General features: G+C 43.0%; 1 protein-coding gene across 2 annotated transcripts; it reads left to right on the top strand.

Annotated features, from left to right (window-relative positions):
• Window positions 1–1,466: 1,466 nt before the first annotated feature.
• Window positions 1,467–17,026, top strand: LOC126928223 (6-phosphofructo-2-kinase/fructose-2,6-bisphosphatase-like). 2 transcript variants are annotated; one of them, XM_050744053.1, is made up of 4 exons: window positions 1,467–1,552; window positions 3,140–3,521; window positions 4,013–4,282; window positions 14,479–17,026. In XM_050744053.1, exons 2-4 carry the CDS (start codon window positions 3,306–3,308, stop codon window positions 14,905–14,907), a joined length of 915 nt encoding a protein of 304 aa, XP_050600010.1. In that variant the 5' UTR covers window positions 1,467–1,552; window positions 3,140–3,305; the 3' UTR covers window positions 14,908–17,026. The 2 variants fall into 2 exon arrangements, with proteins under 2 accessions (XP_050600010.1, XP_050600011.1); XM_050744054.1 differs by having other exon boundaries at window positions 3,140–3,525.
• Window positions 17,027–17,802: the final 776 nt, after the last annotated feature.

Below are 17,802 nucleotides of genomic sequence, written 5' to 3'. Positions count from 1 at the left end.
TGCGCGGTTTCATGCTTGATGTTCTGATTTCTATCTCGGGTTTTAAATTTAGTATGAACGTTTCGGTTGCGCGTTCGTTCTCTAGGTCTATCGCGACTGCTCGTCGAATAGGATCGCGGATTTCGTGTTGCAATGCGTATATAAGTTCATTAAGACCGTGTCGAAATCTTTTGACGTACCGTGTACTGATTCGTTAAAACTTTGCCGAGTTCTTTGTAATATATCTCGCGCACCGTTTGAAGTTACGTTAATCGATACGAACTTCCTCAGATTTTCGAATAAGGCGCCGTACGTCTCGATAACCGAATGTCTAATGCTTCTTTCGGCTTCGCCGACAATGCGTTTGGTTAAAATTAATTTCAATAAAGCACGCTTTTCCTTACATTCCGATCTAGCTTCGCTTACCCGCTTGATGAATCCCTCCACTCCAATGTCATCTTGACCGTTGAGGACTGGGATGAACTCGATGCTGGTTTTCGCGTCGAACATATGTCGTTCGTACGAGGCTGATTCTTCTTCCTCGTCCTCGGAGTTCGCTGGGTCGGAGGTTTCTGGAGTTTCTTTGATCCGAACGCGTTCTTCCGGAGATTTCACTATGCGGGTGTCCCGAGTAGTGCTTCTGCTGGCAGAACTAGTATCGTCTGTCATAATTGAGTTGAACTCAGACGTATCTACGGAGGATTGTACTCCTAGCTTGAGTTCGGCCACAGTCTTCCCTATTGGTTCTATTTCCTTGATCCGTTGAGTGCTTTCATCGCGAATTAGTTTATACAAATCATTTATAGCTGCCTTATGTTCTTCGTGCTGGCGCTGCATCATATCCAAAATTGCCCGCAGGTTTGGATCACCGCTAGTCGAAGCGACAGGTGTAATTTTCTTATCGTCCCTTTTGTCCATTTCAGAGTAATAGATCGTCGGAGTCTGACGTTATCGAATGCAATCGATCGATCCTTTTAGAGGAAATGGTTCTACTTACTAATAAAACCGTTTTTCGTAATCCAGGTTGCTTGATACACCTTTGGTCGGATGTCCCGTAGGCCAAAACCGTAATCTTGTTTTATCCAACGTTGATGTATCCTGGCAGGATCGCCAAAATGTCACGTAAAATAAGAAAGAAATTTAAAGGAAAGAAGAAAACTTTATTTTTTCCTCGTTTATACACTTCTGAACTCTAGCCGTGGCCGTTCGAGACTGAGGCTCTTACAATATTTTCTTACTCTCGGTGACATCTGTTTCTTCTTTTGTTTTTCATCCTTCATTATCCCCACTACCCTGTAGGCGTACTGACTATTGCTACGCTTCTAGAACATTCGGTGGAAGGATCGTTAGGACATAGATGAACCCTCAGGTACTCCGGCAATATACATTGTCGCCAAGGTCGCCATGTGTAATGTTCAAGTATCGGCTGTCTGGAGAATGTTTAGAAGTGGTCGCCTAAGGTGACGTCAGGGCAAAAGAGTTTGGGGTTACAAACGCAGCGTTGAGAGCTCTGGCCCAACGAGACGCGATGCACGAGTGCGCTACATGGCTCGCAGGCGGAAATTCCGTAGCTGTAAGCATCAATTAGACGCGTGACAAACGTCTAGTAAAGATGTGAAATTGAATAGAATCTGGAGATAAATTCAGTATCGAAAGGAGAACGCGTGCCGTTGCATTCGATCGAAAATAATCGCAAAAGTTCAAGAGATTTCAGTATCGAATCGAGAACAACAACACACGCGATTGTATTTGATTGAAAATAATTGAAAATAGTTGAGAAAGATTCGGTATCAACACGAGAACGAGAATACGCTCGGTTATGCTTGATTGAGAGTAATCGAAAAAAGTTGAGAAAGATTCAATGTCGAAACGAATGCAAGCACGCGCGATTGCATTTGATCGAAAATAATAGAACAAAGTTAAGAAAGAATTTTAATCGTTGCGCATTTGAAGAATCCGACCGGAAGAAGAAACACGTGTTTTTTTTGTTATTATGTAACCGGAGCTGCAAGAATAGATTAGAATATTAGAACGGTCAAGGGTCGTATTTATACATAGATCGCGCTAACGGTGGACGACGCGATTAAACCGAGGCTAGTCAAGCCGGTCTACCTTTCTCCGACCGAACCGAATATCGTCGTACGAGTTTTACCTTGCTTAATATTTTTAACAACATGTACCAACGTTCCACGATAGAAACCGCAATAGTTCATGGTGTTGAAAGTAGCTTAAGATCGGCTCGTTATTTTCTCGATATTATGCGCTTTAGAAATAGTCGAGAATTGAACAAATATGACACGAATTCAATATGAAGACTACAACGGTAAAACGTGTCTTCACGTTAAATTTTAAATTCTATGTGGAAACGTATCTTAGATATTATAGGAAACTAATTATTTAATTCTGAAATTAACGGTGCATTTTTCCTTCCAAATTATATCATATTGAAATATTCCTATTTATTCTAATTTATCGTATTCTTTCTATGTGGTCTTGATATATATGTTAACAATAAGAGAAACCAACATGTAAATTCATATATAAATTACTCGCCATAATTATTAGGACATCTACACGTTATAAGCATCGATTGGAACACTTTGACACTTTTCTTTATCTGCTATATCTTACATTACAAAGTACATATGCCGCGAATGAAATAACAGATTTATAACGAAATTACTAGAAACGAAAGCACTCCATTCGTATTAAATATCAATATGTGCCCTAATATTTATGGCCGGCGGTGTTCTTAATTGAACAAAGCGATAATTAATTTTGACGAAGGGCCTGTAGCAACATGAAGACACTTTCAGTATTTAAATTGCATTTATCGGGAGAGAAAAACAAAAGTATAGGTTTCATATTCAAATGTGTTTAAATAATACAAATATTAGCTTAGATCATGAATTTATAGCACGTGTCAAAATATGATATAGTTTTGGTTAATTTTGACTTGCATTCTGCTGGTTTACACAAATTATTGGAAAGCTACCTCCTTGTTGCAGCAATCTCTCCAAATATACAATACAAAGAAAGACAATTGAAAATCGATATAGTCTAATGTCTATTTAAATAAAATGCGTAGGAAGAAATATACTGAAATTTGAGTTTGCGAGTCGTCACAGTTAGTTGCATTTAAGAATTTTCCTGTTTGAAGATCCTGGACGCCACGTTGGTGATGCGAGCGCAGCGCGCCGAGGTCTTCGACTATTTTTCCGGGCAGCGGTTATCGCGTCCTCATTATCGAGTGCGTCTACGACGATCCGGTTGTACTGGAGCGAAATTACAAGGAGATATTGCGGTACAGCGCTTGCTATGTTGGCATGGATTCAATAACAGCCGAAGAAGATCTACGATTGAAGATAGCTCATTACATTCGATCTTACGAGCCAATGGATGAGAAGACGTATCCACGAATCCGTATCGACACCGGCAGCATGGATATCGAGTCCTGCATCGTGTCTGGCGATGTGGAGACAAATGTCCTTGGATATCTTGGAAGCGTCACTGTTGAGCCGCATACTCTTTATTTCTCTCGGGTTGGTAATCCATCAAATTTTACATTTGTCATCGTTTAATCCCCATCTCAAATGTTCTAATCCTAGAAGCTCAGCCTTAGCGTCTTTAGTCTTAATTATAAGAATTTTTCGACAAGTGATAATGATAACGATAATGAAGAAACGTGTTTGTTCTTAGATTACAAGCTGAGTCAAGGACAATTGAGCCAGGTCGTGGCGCTTGCAATTATTAAAAAGATTAACATACATAACTGAGCACTTCATTTAGCATGACGAGTCCTCAATTGTTTACACACAACATGTTTTAAAAGCATACGTATACGTATACGCATACGTAAAAACATACATATTGTATTTTTAAAATCTTGCTATCTTATCAGGGTTTGGTTCCAAAAGTAATTTCTTCTCGCCTGATCGTAATCTTATCATTGCTACGCCTCTCTTTTTGAACGTAATCAGAATATTCTACGATTTGGTAAAACTAAAGCTCTCCCTCTCTCTTTTGATTACAGCACGGCGAAAGCGAGTACAACGTATTGGGTAAGGTTGGTGGTGACGCAGTTTTAAGCGCACGTGGCGAGAGATATGCACAAGCGTTGGCCACCAAGTTCAACGCTATGCGTATTCCCGACCTGCGCGTGCTAACTAGTCGCCTTCGAAGGACTATCGCGACTGCTCGTGGCGTGGAATCGCCCCAAGAACACGTGACAGCACTCAACGAACTCCACGCCGGTATCTGTGAGGGGCTGTCTTATGAAGACATGCAGGAGCATTATCCGCAGGTAATTTCAGATCAAACGCGTCTTCCTCCTCGAAATTTCGTCACTGCTTGCATTGAATTACGTTTAAGGTGTTGTTGACCAAAGTGAAATAGCGAGTGAAGATAATTTATACTTTTAAGGATGATTCATCGAAAAATGTGTAAATTCGGTTTCACTTACTACTTGCCTAATCTTCTGGCTGTATTTAAACGAGCCTTCAATCGGTTGAATTTATCAATCCCTAGCTCTAAGAGCTTTAATTTATTTGTGTAGTAAATGGTAGATAGCTGTAACAGTTATCATTGTAGGTTATAGGGTATAACGGTATAAGCTTTTTGGGTATATAGAGTATATAGGGTTTATAGGGTATAAGCTTTTTGAATTAATCTAATTGTATCAGTATTATGTTAGAAACATGGTACTATAATTGACACATTTAACATTAGTATTTGATCAAAATTTTCCCAGTGATTGATTAGTTAATGCAGTTATAATTTGTATTTCAATAAGTTTGGGATCCTAGATATGGAATATTTATTATCTACTAGGTTTGTCAATTTAATTCTCTAAGCGAACAACTTTCAATCGTATCTTGGAAAATGAATAATAACATAAATCTTCACGGATGACTCAAGCATTGAATACTTGGCCACTGGGGAAAAGTATCGAGTGACTTAACGTCTGCGCTAACAGTCTGTAACTGATTAAAATTCAGTTGTATGCAAATTTATCCATTTACATCCACGAAATATTTGCTTGACTAATGAGAATGAGCGTTGAAGTTCAAAGAAATATTCCCAGTCAAGTACATAGCAGATAGAATATAATCACAATGTTTCACGTTGCTAGATCGAACTCAATCAGTCTGATTAATCTGAACGAAGTTTTAGAACATGGATAAATGAATATTATTGTTTAATCGAGCTATCGCGGGGAGACGCGGTCGTTAGAATACGCGTCAACGAGAGTCGTAAATTCCCGTTACGATTGGATTAATCGACACCACGAATAGTTCGATCCCCGTATTTCGGTTAGGATAATCGGGGTGGTTGATGCGGTATAACACTGGAAGTCAGAGTTATAATAATGTATATTTCCAACACTTTATACAATCACACAAAGTAGTAACGCCGTTGATTAAGATACAGATAACGAGAGAAGAGTTAGTCTTGAATGAGAGAAGGAGAGCTTTAGGCGCTCTAGGCCCTTGAGAGTTATAGGAACTGTCGGAGTTCTGGATAAGTGAGAGCCTTAGAAGACTCTAGGCCGTGTAGGCACCTTGAGAAATGATGAAGGAACTCAGAAAGATACAGGAACGGTGAGAGTTGTAGGAAATGCAGGAACCCTAGGCACCGTGAGAGACGATCAAACTCCAAAGTTTTATTCTAATGTGAATGCGGAGGAAAGCTTGGTATGGGTGTGCCCTTTGAACGAAGAACGCGGATTCGTTGCTTACATTTTCAGTAAGTAAAGTGAGGGAAATAATCCGCGATGTCGATTGGTTGGGACCAATGTTAGGAAGGAAGAGAGGAGGAAGAAACCTCCTACCAACTTGGGTCCTAGGCGACATTGTTTATAGGGAAACTCAGATTTTCGGTTAGGTATATCTCCGCTTTCTTCGTTATTCTTAAGAGCACATAATAAACCCAAGGACCTTTCTAAAAACCGGCCGAAAACACTTCTGGAATTAGAAAGTCTTTTCTGGCAAACAGATGTGCTTAGACCTTGTGTGCGAACAATGCAGCTAGAATTGCAACTTTATAGTGGGTCCTTGGGCCTATGGAGTGTTAGAAGGACGACAGGTAGACCGTTGGTTGGCAAGCCGCGCGCGATGGCGTGCAGATGTGTTGCACGGCGTAACATCCTCCCCCCGTTGAGAGGGCACCGATCAAAAACCTGTAGAGATAAAATTGATTAAATCTTCTATCCGCCTCCTTGTTGATTGTTGCTGCCCTGTGTACTGTGGCCGTCCAGAGGATGTAGTGGTCGCCAAGAGGAATTTGATGATACGGCTGGAAGGCCGGTGCGCTGAGGATATTTGTCTGTCCTGGAGACTGCTTCGTCGCTGCGTCGAAGGACCGTTGACTGCCTTGTAGTCTGGACCGCCGTGGTTCTTGGCATTGCCAAGAAAGTTGCCACTGAAGTTCACGGATCCAGAAATGTCGTGAAGAGCTCGGCTTACGAAGTATTGTAGGACACCTCAGACCTGGAGGTGTCGTTATACATCTCGCCGATTTCCCAATGGTAGATCATATCTGTATGGAGATGCGCTTTTCATCTGCCTTCTTCGATGTTTGTAGTTGCCTTGATGAGGCCGTCGTCGCCAGGGTAAGCTCGATGATACGACCGAAAAGCCGTTGCGTAGAGGACACCCGTCTGTCCTGGTGTCTGGTTCGCCGTTGCGTTAAGGGGCCGTTGAAGTTCACGATCCAGGATGTATCGTGAAACGGTTCGGCCCATGCAGTATCGTGGAACACCTCGACCCATGAGGTGTCCTTGAATAGTTTGCCCCAGGAGGTGTCGTTGAATGAAACTCCGGTGATGCATGGTATAGATTCGAACACGCCGCAGAGTTGTGTGTTTGATTGGGGGACTGAGCTCCCCCCGATGATCTGCCCCAATTGTGCTATCTTGTCCCACATGTCGTGGATTGTATCGTGGTAAGACCTGGAGCAGATTTCGCCTTTCTTGTATGGTATCTCTGCAACATCAGATTCGTGAAAGTATTGCATGTCATTTGGACATCCTCGTTGCTGTTTCGGCTGAGGAAGCGTGGAGGAGGTCATGGTTGATTGAGGGACGAGGCTCCCCCCGTAGACCCATCCGGATCGCGCCTTCTCGCTGATGGCTGGTAGCTGTACCGGCGTGGCCCAACAATCCGCAAGAGACAGAATCAGAGATTTGTCCCACGTAGTGCTCTGTGGGCTTAGTGGACAAGTGTTGAAATCAGCTGGCGCGTTCTGAAAACTACTAACAATTAAATGATTAGTCATAGTGGTAATAACGTGGAGATGATCCCGATTTGGGTTACTCGCAGGCGTGGCTCCTCGCCGCCGTGGCGATGGAGAATTCTTCGCGTTAGGTCGTGGAGAAAGACTCTCCGATATGATGTCCATGTCAGGTGTAACATGTAAAGTGGTGTTCTCCGTCGGCGGAGTATAACTGTTTTTGTCCTGGACGTGATTCAGTTCCTTCCTGTCTTGCAGATCTGGAGCATTCGGCTGATTCGAGACATCTTGTGTAGTTGAATCAGATGGTTGCGATGCTGACGATGGGAACGTGGTTGTCGTCAGATCGCGTGTGGGTGACACGTTATGAGTGTCACGCGGTAAGCTCAGCGTGGTATGCGACGAAATCGCCGTTTGAGTGGATGCGATGGTTTCCGTTGGCGGAATACGACCGTTGTTGTCTTGGATGAGAGTCGGTCCCTTCCGGTCCAGAGGGTCTCGAGCGATTGATTGATTCAAGACGTTGTGTAACGTCGAATCAGATGATTGCGATGCTGACGCTGCGAACGTGGTCGTCAGATCGCGGACAGTTGACATGTTGTGAGTATCACGCGGTGAGCTCCGCGTGGTATGCGACGGGATCGCCATTTGAGCTGGTGCGATGATTTCCGTCGGCGAAGTACGACCGTTGTCGTCTTGGACGGGATTCAGCTTTGTCCGATCCAGAGAATCTCGAGTGATGGACTGATTCAAGACGTTTTGTGGCGTTGAATCAGATGGTTGCGATGCTGACGATGGGAACGTGGTTGTCGTCAGATCGCGTGTGGGTGACACGTTATGAGTGTCACGCGCTGAGCTCCGCGTGGTGTGCGACGGGATCGCCATTCGAGTTACTGCGATGGTTTCCGTCGGCGGAGGTTGATCCTTGTTGTCCTGGATGGGATTCACTTCCTTCCGGTCCAGTGGATCGTGAGAGGTTGGCTGATTCAAAGCATTTCGCGGCAATTTGATACCAGTGGCTGATCCATTGTGTGCCGGTCTCGATGACCGGGGTTGTCGTGCTGTACGTTGGTTACGTCTTAGCCGATCGCATATATCGTTATACTGTTCTCTGATCTCGAGACCGCGCGTTTGTTCTTCCGGGAGTTTAAGCGACGCGGACTCACGGCCGACGGCTGATTCGCCGCTTGTCGATTGTGACGGTATACTTCGTCGTGTATTGATTAATTGTTTGGCTACTCGGAGTTGCAGTCTTTCGTATTCTTCCGCTAGCTCACTGCCGCGCGCGATCTCTCCCTCGTCTAAAGTTACGATCTGGTGTTGTAATGCACGGAGTTCCTTCTCGACGGTTTCTAGACGTTCTTTAATTTGAAGCAAGTCGATCTCTTCCGAACAGCCTGATTGTTCAATGTCGTCGAGTTTTTTTTCGAGGCGTGTAAACTGGGCGATATAGTAGCTCCGGCGTCGACGCAAGACGGCAAGTTCGTTTCCGGTTGCCATTATTTTTTATGTAATTGATAATGAAATCGTTTGAACTTACTTCTGTTGGCGATTGTCCACTTTGTGGCAGGAGGCTGTGTGGTTGCGTTTCAACCACCGAATTATACCTCTTCAAAGGTGACGACCCTTTACGTTACTGACCTCGCTGGGGTGGTAACGCTTCCGCTGCTGGTTGTGTTGGATTCACGTGGCACTGTATGAGAGTGGGTGTCACTGGCGTGCACTTTTCACTTGACACAGTATCCGGCTCGAAGGACCATGTTTAATCGAGCTATCGCGGGGAGACGCGGTCGTTAGAATACGCGTCAACGAGAGTCGTAAATTCCCGTTACGATTAGAATAATCGACACCACGAATAGTTCGATCCCCGTATTTCGGTTAGGATAATCGGGGTGGTTGATGCGGTATAACACTGGAAGTCAGAGTTATAATAATGTATATTTCCAACACTTTATACAATCACACAAAGTAGTAACGCCGTTGATTAAGATACAGATAACGAGAGAAGAGTTAGTCTTGAATGAGAGAAGGAGAGCTTTAGGCGCTCTAGGCCCTTGAGAGTTATAGGAACTGTCGGAGTTCTGGATAAGTGAGAGCCTTAGAAGACTCTAGGCCGTGTAGGCACCTTGAGAAATGATGAAGGAACTCAGAAAGATACAGGAACGGTGAGAGTTGTAGGAAATGTAGGAACTCTAGGCACCGTGAGAGACGATCAAACTCTAAAGTTTTATTCTAATGTGAATTTTTTTTTTTTTTTTTTTTTTTTTATTTATTAGAATATTTACAATCAATTCTCGTTGAGAATTTTCAGTAACTTAATTTGGCGTGATACAATGACATGGATTATAATAGCTTTATATTGTTGATTCTAGTAGGACTAAGGGTTTAATCTAGTGGGTATTTTCTTTTTAGTCTGCGGATCTGGTCCGTCGTGTCCAGTAGTTGGGTGACTAGTGGGTTGTGGTGGTTGTTGACTCTTGTGCTATATCTGCTTCTGGACTTGTGTATTTCGTATCTTGAGGTCTCGGTGGATTGTTTCGTTGGTAACATACCAGGGTGCATTTAATAGGGATCTTAGCGTTTTCGATTGGAAGCGTTGGAGTATTTCAATGTTGGAGTTACTTGCTGTTCCCCATAGTTGGATTCCGTAGGTCCAGACAGGTTTTATTACGGCTTTGTAGAGGGTTATTTTGTTCTGTATGTTTAGTTTGGAGCGTCGGCCCGTGAGCCAATAGAATTTTCTTAGTTTTTCCTTTAGTTGCTTTGTTTTTTCCGAGATATGTTCTTTCCAAGTTAGCCTCCTGTCCAGGGTCATGCCCAGGTATCTTACGGAGTCCTTGCTTGGGATTATTGTGTTGTTAATGGTAACCTGGGGGCAGGTTTGTTTTCGGAGCGTGAAGGTTACATGGGAGGATCTTTTTCGTTTATTTTAAAACCCCATTTTTGGAACCACTTTTCCATGGAGTCGAGACTTCGCTGGAGAGTGTATGAGGCAATTGCCGGGTCTGCGTGGGTAGCTAATAGTGCTGTGTCGTCGGCAAATGTTGCTATTGTTACCTCGTTTGATATGGGTAAGTCGGCAGTGTAGATGGAGAATAGTAGGGGTCCGAGGACACTACCTTGCGGTATGCCGGATTCTATTGGGAATGTTACGGAAGTGGCGCCTAGACATTTAACTATGAATTGTCTGTTGGTAAGGTAGGATTTTAAGATGGAGTAGTATGGGTGGGGTAGGATTTTTTTAAGCTTGTAGAGTAGCCCTTCATGCCATACTTTATCGAATGCCTGTTGGATGTCTAGGGATACGGCTGAGCAGTATATTTTCTTTTCAAGGGTTTGGCTGATCATGTGGGTTATGCGGTGGATTTGCTCTACTGTTGAGTGTTGTTTTCGGAAGCCGAATTGGTGATCTGGGAGAGTTTTCAATTCTTCTAGGAGTGGAAGGAGACGATTCGTGAGCATCCTCTCGAATAGTTTAGACAGGGTAGGTAAGAGACTGATTGGGCGATAGGAGCTGGCTTCATATATTGGTTTACCGGGTTTGGGGATGAGGATGATTAGTGAGATTTTCCACGCCTTAGGAAAGTGTTCTAGGCGGAGGATGGCGTTGAAGATTGATGCGATGAGTGCGATCCCTTTTATGGGGAGTTCCTTGATTGCTTTATTTCCTATTAGGTCGTGACCTGCTGCTTTCTTGGGGTTTAGGCGACTGATTGCTTCTATGATCTCTGCAGAAGTGAAGGGTTGAATAGGAGGGGACATTTGGAAGGGAGTGTGCAGGTATTCGGTGACGTCCGCTGCAGCTATGGAGGAATGGGGTTGGAATACTTCAGTCAGGTGTTCAGCAAATATGTTGGCTTTTTCTATAGGGCTACGCGCCCATCCACCCTGCGGGCGGCGGATTGGAGGTATTATTTGTGGGGGGGCGCGTGAGTTTCCTGGAGGCTTTCCATAGTGAGTAGTTTGAGTCGGCTGTGGGGGACAGGCTGGCGAGATATTTGTGAAAACGGTCGTTATTGTAGTTCTTTATGGTTTTGGATAGTTTTCTAGTTGCGTTATTTAGTTTGCGTTTGTCCTCCGGTGTTCTATGGGTCTGCCATATCCTTCTTAGTCTACGTTTTTCTGCTATTTTTTTTTAATATGTACTGGGGGTATTCGTGATTGCTGATGGACGTTTTTGCCGGTGTGGAGACGCGGATTGCGTTTATTATGCTCGCATTTAGGTATTCCGTGGCTGCTTCGATTTCGTCATTGGTTTTTAGTGAGGTTGAGGCTGAAGTTGTGCGGGTAAAGACTTCTCTAAAGAGCTGCCAGTTGGTGTGTTGGTTATGAATGGAGCCATTAGGTGTATTCTCGATGATGGTTGAACTGACTGTTACTATCACGGGGTAATGATCAGAGGAGAGATCGGCCGAGGAATTGATTTGGACGTGTCTTGGCGAGATATTTTTGGTTATGAAGAAATCAAGGAGATCGGGTATTTTGTTTGTGTCGGTGGGCCAGTGTGTGGGTTCGTATGTGGTAAGGTAGTTGAGGTTGTTGGTTATTATGCTGTTGAGGAGGTTTTTGCCTCTTACTGTAACCAGTCTGCTACCCCATTGGGTGTGTTTAGCGTTATAGTCTCCTCCGGCTATATATCTGTTGCCCAGGGTGTCCAGGAAGTGGTCGAAGTATTCTTTGGCGATGGAGTGTCTGGGAGGGCAGTATACAGCTGAGGTGGTGATTGTACCATGATAGTCTTCTATTGCTACGTTTGTTGCTTGGAGGTAGTCTTTCTGGAATGGTGGAAGTTCGTAGTGCTTGATGTTTGCTTTGATTATGATTCCGGTGCCGCCGTGGGCCTTTCCGCTGGGGTGTTGGGTATGGTAGAACTTGTATCCGTTTATGTTCAGGTAGTTTTTGTCGGTGAAGTGGGTTTCAGATATGAGCATTATGTCGATTAGCTGGTGTTTTAGGAAGAGTTCTAGCTCAAGTTTGCGTTGCGCTAGACCATTGGCGTTCCACAGAGCTATGCGTCTTGGTTTTATTTTGTGTCTGGGCGTATTAATTTTTCCATTATGATTGTTAATAGCGATAGCAAATTGTTTATTTGCTCTGATTGTTTCTCTATTAGCTTTTCAAGTCTAGAGACGTTGTCTGTGTTAGGTGAGGTGGGGGCACTATTTTGGGGAGGATCCCTGTGGCTATTTGGTTTATTTTGAGTGCCTTGTACCGCTTGGGCATAGGAGTTTGAGGGAGTGGTGAGTTTGATAGGGCTGGGTGTTTGATTGGTTGGGGGGATTGGGATAACGGTGGATTTCGGCGAGCTGGGTGTTTGGTAATTTTCCTCTTTTGTTCTAAGTTTGGGGTATTTGCTTGAGTACAGAGTTTTGTAGGCTGAGCAGCCTTTGTAGTTGGCAGGATGATCACCTTGACAGTGGATGCACTTCGCTGGGGTTTCCGGTGATTTCCTGCACTGGTCGGTGGGGTGTGTACCTGCACATTTGACGCAGCGGAAGGTGTGGTTGCAGTATTTCTGTGTGTGCCCATATCTTTGGCACCTTTTGCATTGGACTATCTCCTTTTTGGTTTGCGGTGGTTCAAATTTAACGATGGCGTTCATTATGCGACTGATATTGTAGATTTCCTTGTTGTTTGGTTTCTGTTTTAAATCAATGAAAAATAGGGATAGCGGGTCTTTTGTGACTCTATGCCTTATGTTGCTGACATTGGTGACTTCGTGGCCGAGTTTCGATAGTTCTATTTTTAGTTCGTCGATGTCTGCGGAGTGGTGGATGTTTCGTAGCACCACCCGAAAAGGTCTTTCTTCTTTGAGTTGCTAGGTGTGGAAGTTGGCGTTCAGGGCCCTGAGTGTCTTGGTGAGCTTCCTGTAAGCTTCTGGATTCGTAGGCAGAATTTTTACCTGATTGTTGGTTATCTTCAGGTTATAGTCCTCCTTGGAGATATCTCTCTCTAAGGACTTGGTCATTGTCTGGATGTCGATGATATCGTTAATAAATATTGGTGGGGGAGGGGGGCGTCTCTGTGCGTGGTGGTTAAGTGGTGAGCCTGCGGTTTCCATGGCATCGTTGGTGGATTCCAAAATTGCGAACCTGTTGTGAGTGTTAATTTGCGTTGGTGGATGTCCGTTCGAGTTTGTGTCTGCTGGTTCGGTTTTGCGTTTTTTCGCCTTATTGGCGTCGTTGGCACGGGGGGATATGCAGAATTTCTGCCACGGGGGGAGTAGCGCGGGGTAGTGATGGGTTTGGACAGGCGAGCCTGGTCGTGATTGTTGGGCCATCATCGAGCTAGCTATTTCAATATGAATAACTAGTCGTGAGGCTATGCGGCAGGGATCGGGTTGGGGTTAGGTGCGTAGGCTTTTCTTCTCTCTGGCGGATAGGAAACACTTGGGAAGATAGGAGCACGTTGTGTTCACTTTCGACGGTTGGGCGACACGTGTTGTTTTCGAACTTCACTGGGCACTAGAGGCACGTCTGCACGCTTCGGCACTCGACAGCGAACTGATTCTAATGTGAATGCGGAGGAAAGCTTGGTATGGGTGTGCCCTTTGAACGAAGAACGCGGATTCGTTGCTTACATTTTCAGTTAGTAAAGTGAGGGAAATAATCCGCGATGTCGATTGGTTGGGACCAATGTTAGGAAGGAAGAGAGGAGGAAGAAACCTCCTACCAACTTGGGTCCTAGGCGACATTGTTTATAGGGAAACTCAGATTTTCGGTTAGGTATATCTCCGCTTTCTTCGTTATTCTTAAGAGCACATAATAAACCCAAGGACCTTTCTAAAAACCGGCCGAAAACACTTCTGAAATTAGAAAGTCTTTTCTGGCAAACAGATGTGCTTAGACCATGTGTGCGAACAATGCAGCTAGAATTGCAACTTTATAGTGGGTCCTTGGGCCTATGGAGTGTTAGAAGGACGACAGGTAGACCGTTGGTTGGCAAGCCGCGCGGGATGGCGTGCAGATGTGTTGCGCGGCGTAACAATTATAATTACAATACGAAGTTGATGTGTACTTATTAACCGTGTACTATAACGAAACTTAAATCATACCATGATTTGAATATTATATCGCAGGTCTACTTTATTAAAGCTTATGTTTAAAATCAGCCATTGTTCCCTGACTTTGCATAAGCTAGGTTTTAATGCTTTGAGGACCTCGATGTACGAACCATTCCATGACTTAGGCAAAAGTCTATATACTTTAGTATATAGTACATAGATAGCGTATATACCTTCTAGATCTCTAAATCAATGCTTTTGCGTAGGAATTTGCATGGCGCGATCAAGATAAGCTGCGCTATCGTTATCCATGGGGAGAAAGCTACATCGACGCCATGCACCGCGTGGAACCGGTTATTGCTGAATTACAGAGATCCAACAACATCTTGGTCGTGTCTCATCAAGCTATTCTGCGCTGCATCATTGGCGTTTTCACAGATAAAAAACCGGAAGAGGTGCCTTACGCTGAGGTGCCACTGCATACCGTCATCCGAATCAGCAGCCAGGGTTACAATTACAAGGTGGACTTCTTCAAGTTACCCATAGAGTGCGTAAACACGATTCGCGTGAAGCCGAATAATTGTAGCGCGGACAGAACCGCGGACGATGCTCTGCTCACAGTCCCAGCACATTTCGACATACCGGATCCTTGGCGAAATCTTGGCAGCGGACCCACTCCCGTACAACAACACTGAGAAACCGCTCGGAGATCCACGATCACGTCGAAAATTCGATGTCTGTTTGTTTGTAACCCCTGGAGCTTTCAGCAGTGATGTCTTCTTGGAATATTTTTGCTTTTGAATTCAGGCAGGGGATGAAGATTTGAAATATCATGCAAGTATGGATTGAATATATTTTTAGTACGTATATATGTATAAGTAGATCGCTTTAAGGTATCTTTAAGAAATACAGATTCGATGAGACGGAAGATGATGATATCGGAGTCAATTCTAGATAAATAGATTGGATAGATCGCGTGAAAGAAACGACATGTAAATTCAAATAATCGTTATCGATACTGGAAATTTATTTCTGAAATATTCTCATGAATTTTCTCATGAATCCCGAGAAACTTAGGTCGTTTCAACTTTGACTTGTTTATCGTCGAGTTCCGTTACCTTCGCGGGATGTACTCCGATTGTCATGTTTTTCCTCGTTGATTCTGTTCCCATTGGCAATAATTTAGTATCCTGCTGCTGGAGCCCTCTATACGTTATGTTTAAGCAGTTTAATTTTAATAATCACATACAAGTCAAATGTTACATTAACTCTAATATGTCGCAGATGACTATCGCAAGAAATATTTTAATTGTACATCGTAAAATTCAGAAAGACAGGCAATCTTTTAAATTGTAGGAATGCGAAACATGTCTTTCGTATTAAATTCTATTTCAAAATATTGATATAATATATACAACGAACACACGAAAGACAGTTTTTTTAGTATTGTACTATTTATAGGTGATAGAATTTTAGATTTATGTATTTTCGTTTGCCTAGTTCCTAGCACAACGATTGTAAGCCTTGAGATTTGGACGATATTAGGATTTTTATTACTGTAAAGTACAATTGAAAGATACTATATCGTAGCGTTATATAAAGTTTGACTATAAAACGGACCTGATATCATTGTTAACAAAGAAATAACGAATATTGTATTTTTCGAGTGTGTATGAGTGTTCGAACGATAGATGTATATTTCTACGCACAAAATTAGCGGTATACTGTGCTACGGTCTCATTAAGAAATGTCAAACATTCGAGCAAAGTATTTTTCTCTAAGAAGGAAAGCGCGAGAAATAATCAACAGAGGCGATTAAGAAAGAAAAAAATCGATATCGAATGGTGCCTGCTTCTGTCGATATACTGTTACGTTTCACTTAGAGTTATATTCTATCTCGTGGACCGCATAAACATGCATAATATTTTATTAGGCATCACGTGGAAATCTCCGAGCAATCTATTTATCCAGAACAAGCTCGAGGATTCGTAAAATGTGAATAGAATAAAAAATAAATAAGCCTTACGGAACTAATTTATTCTGAGATGAACTAAGTACGGCAGAGGGCAAATTAATTTTCTATACAAGTATACAAATGGCACAAGTTATCTAGTCCATTCATTGCTGAACATTCTGGCGTTCTTTCTTTTCTCTTTTGCTATGCGGGAATCGACATAAAAAATTATACAGCGTTCTAAATGTTAAGTCGTATTAATACCTTTTAAACTCCTTTGTTTGTTTGTTTTTTAATTGTGTATTGTATTTTCGAGCTATCGCGGGGAGACGCGGTCGTTTGAATACGCGTCAACGGGAATCGTAAATTCCCGTTACGATTAGAATAATCAACACCACGAATAGTTCGATCCCCGTATTTCGGTTAGAATAATCGGGGTAGTTGTTGCGGTATAACACTGGGAGTCACAGAGTTATAATAATGTATATTTCCAACACTTTATACAATCACACAAAGTAGTAACGCCGTTGATTAAGATACAGATAACGAAAAGAAGGATTATTCTTAGATGAGAGAAGAAGAGCTATAGGAGCTCTAGGCCCTTGAGAGCTGTAGGAGCTGTCGGACTTCTGAATACTGTGAGAGCGGTAGGAGACTCTAGGCCGTGTAGGCCTAACATAACTTCCGCAATTAACATTCAATGACTCGTGTGTATGACTAGAATGATTCAATAGAAACAGGTACAGCTTTGAATAAGTTTGACTAGATAAAAAGTGATTATCAAGTAAACTGCGAACATGCATTTGTGAGAAACTTATGAACGTACGTAATATGCAAAAATATATAAAGTACGCAAAATAGAGTAGTCGTTAGAATATTTAGTAAAGCAAGTTTCTGCTTAGGTTGCATTCCTTCAGCAGTATCCATAAAAATATGAATTTGAATAAATATTCGCAGTTTACTATTCAAGACCCTGATGGAAGCTTAGACAAAGTCTTAACCACAAATCTTAAAAAATCAGCAAAAGTACAAATATTTCATAAAGTTTCACCATTGTTTCAATGAGAAACGACGAGATTCAATAAAATCCCGTCAGTATCCATTTTAAATGCCCGAGTATCCATTTGGCAGTATAATCCCCAGTATCAATTTGGCAGTATAATCTCTTTGTTTACTCGCCAAATGGAGGTCCAAGCTTCTCAGCATTCTGTCTTGAATCTCCTGGTCGTGAGACGAAGTACTTTTCCATAAACCAGTTCTACAATGCGCCATTCTCGGCTCGTTCCTCGAATAAATCCCCAGACGAAAGGCAGAGTAATTCGATTGAGACGACTTCGAGTTTACATCCCATTTCGTTTCGGGAACAACATTCTTCATGAACCCCACTGTAGCTCTGCGACAGGTGTCATAACCCAACAGTTGAATCTTTTTACCGTGAATCGCGTCGAATTGAGGCTTATTTAATTTGCTGTTAGTCACTCGGTTCATGATTGTTTCAACGGAGTCGGGTGTTCCGGGAAGATTCTCGAACACTTTGCGAAGAACTTCATTTGTCAGGTCTTCCTCGCTGCTGGACTCACCTGACGAAAAGTTCTAGGTGTTAACTTTGTGTCTGGTTGAATTAACTGTAAAAACG

The sequence above is a fragment of the Bombus affinis genome, unplaced genomic scaffold (genome assembly GCF_024516045.1).
Source record: "Bombus affinis isolate iyBomAffi1 unplaced genomic scaffold, iyBomAffi1.2 ctg00000688.1, whole genome shotgun sequence".
In the NCBI taxonomy this organism is placed as follows: Eukaryota; Metazoa; Arthropoda; class Insecta; order Hymenoptera; family Apidae; genus Bombus; species Bombus affinis.
The sequence above is the reverse complement of the archived record's forward strand: the minus strand, read 5'-3'. Positions and strand labels throughout refer to the sequence as shown.

Coding starts and splice junctions, on each gene's coding strand:
- LOC126928223 (XM_050744053.1), top strand. CDS start 3,306: ATGGATTCAATAACAGCCGAAGAAGATCTACGATTGAAGATAGCTCAT. Junction 3,522..4,012: donor ATACTCTTTATTTCTCTCGG/GTTGGTAATCCA, acceptor TTTTGATTACAG/CACGGCGAAAGCGAGTACAA. Junction 4,283..14,478: donor TGCAGGAGCATTATCCGCAG/GTAATTTCAGAT, acceptor GCTTTTGCGTAG/GAATTTGCATGGCGCGATCA.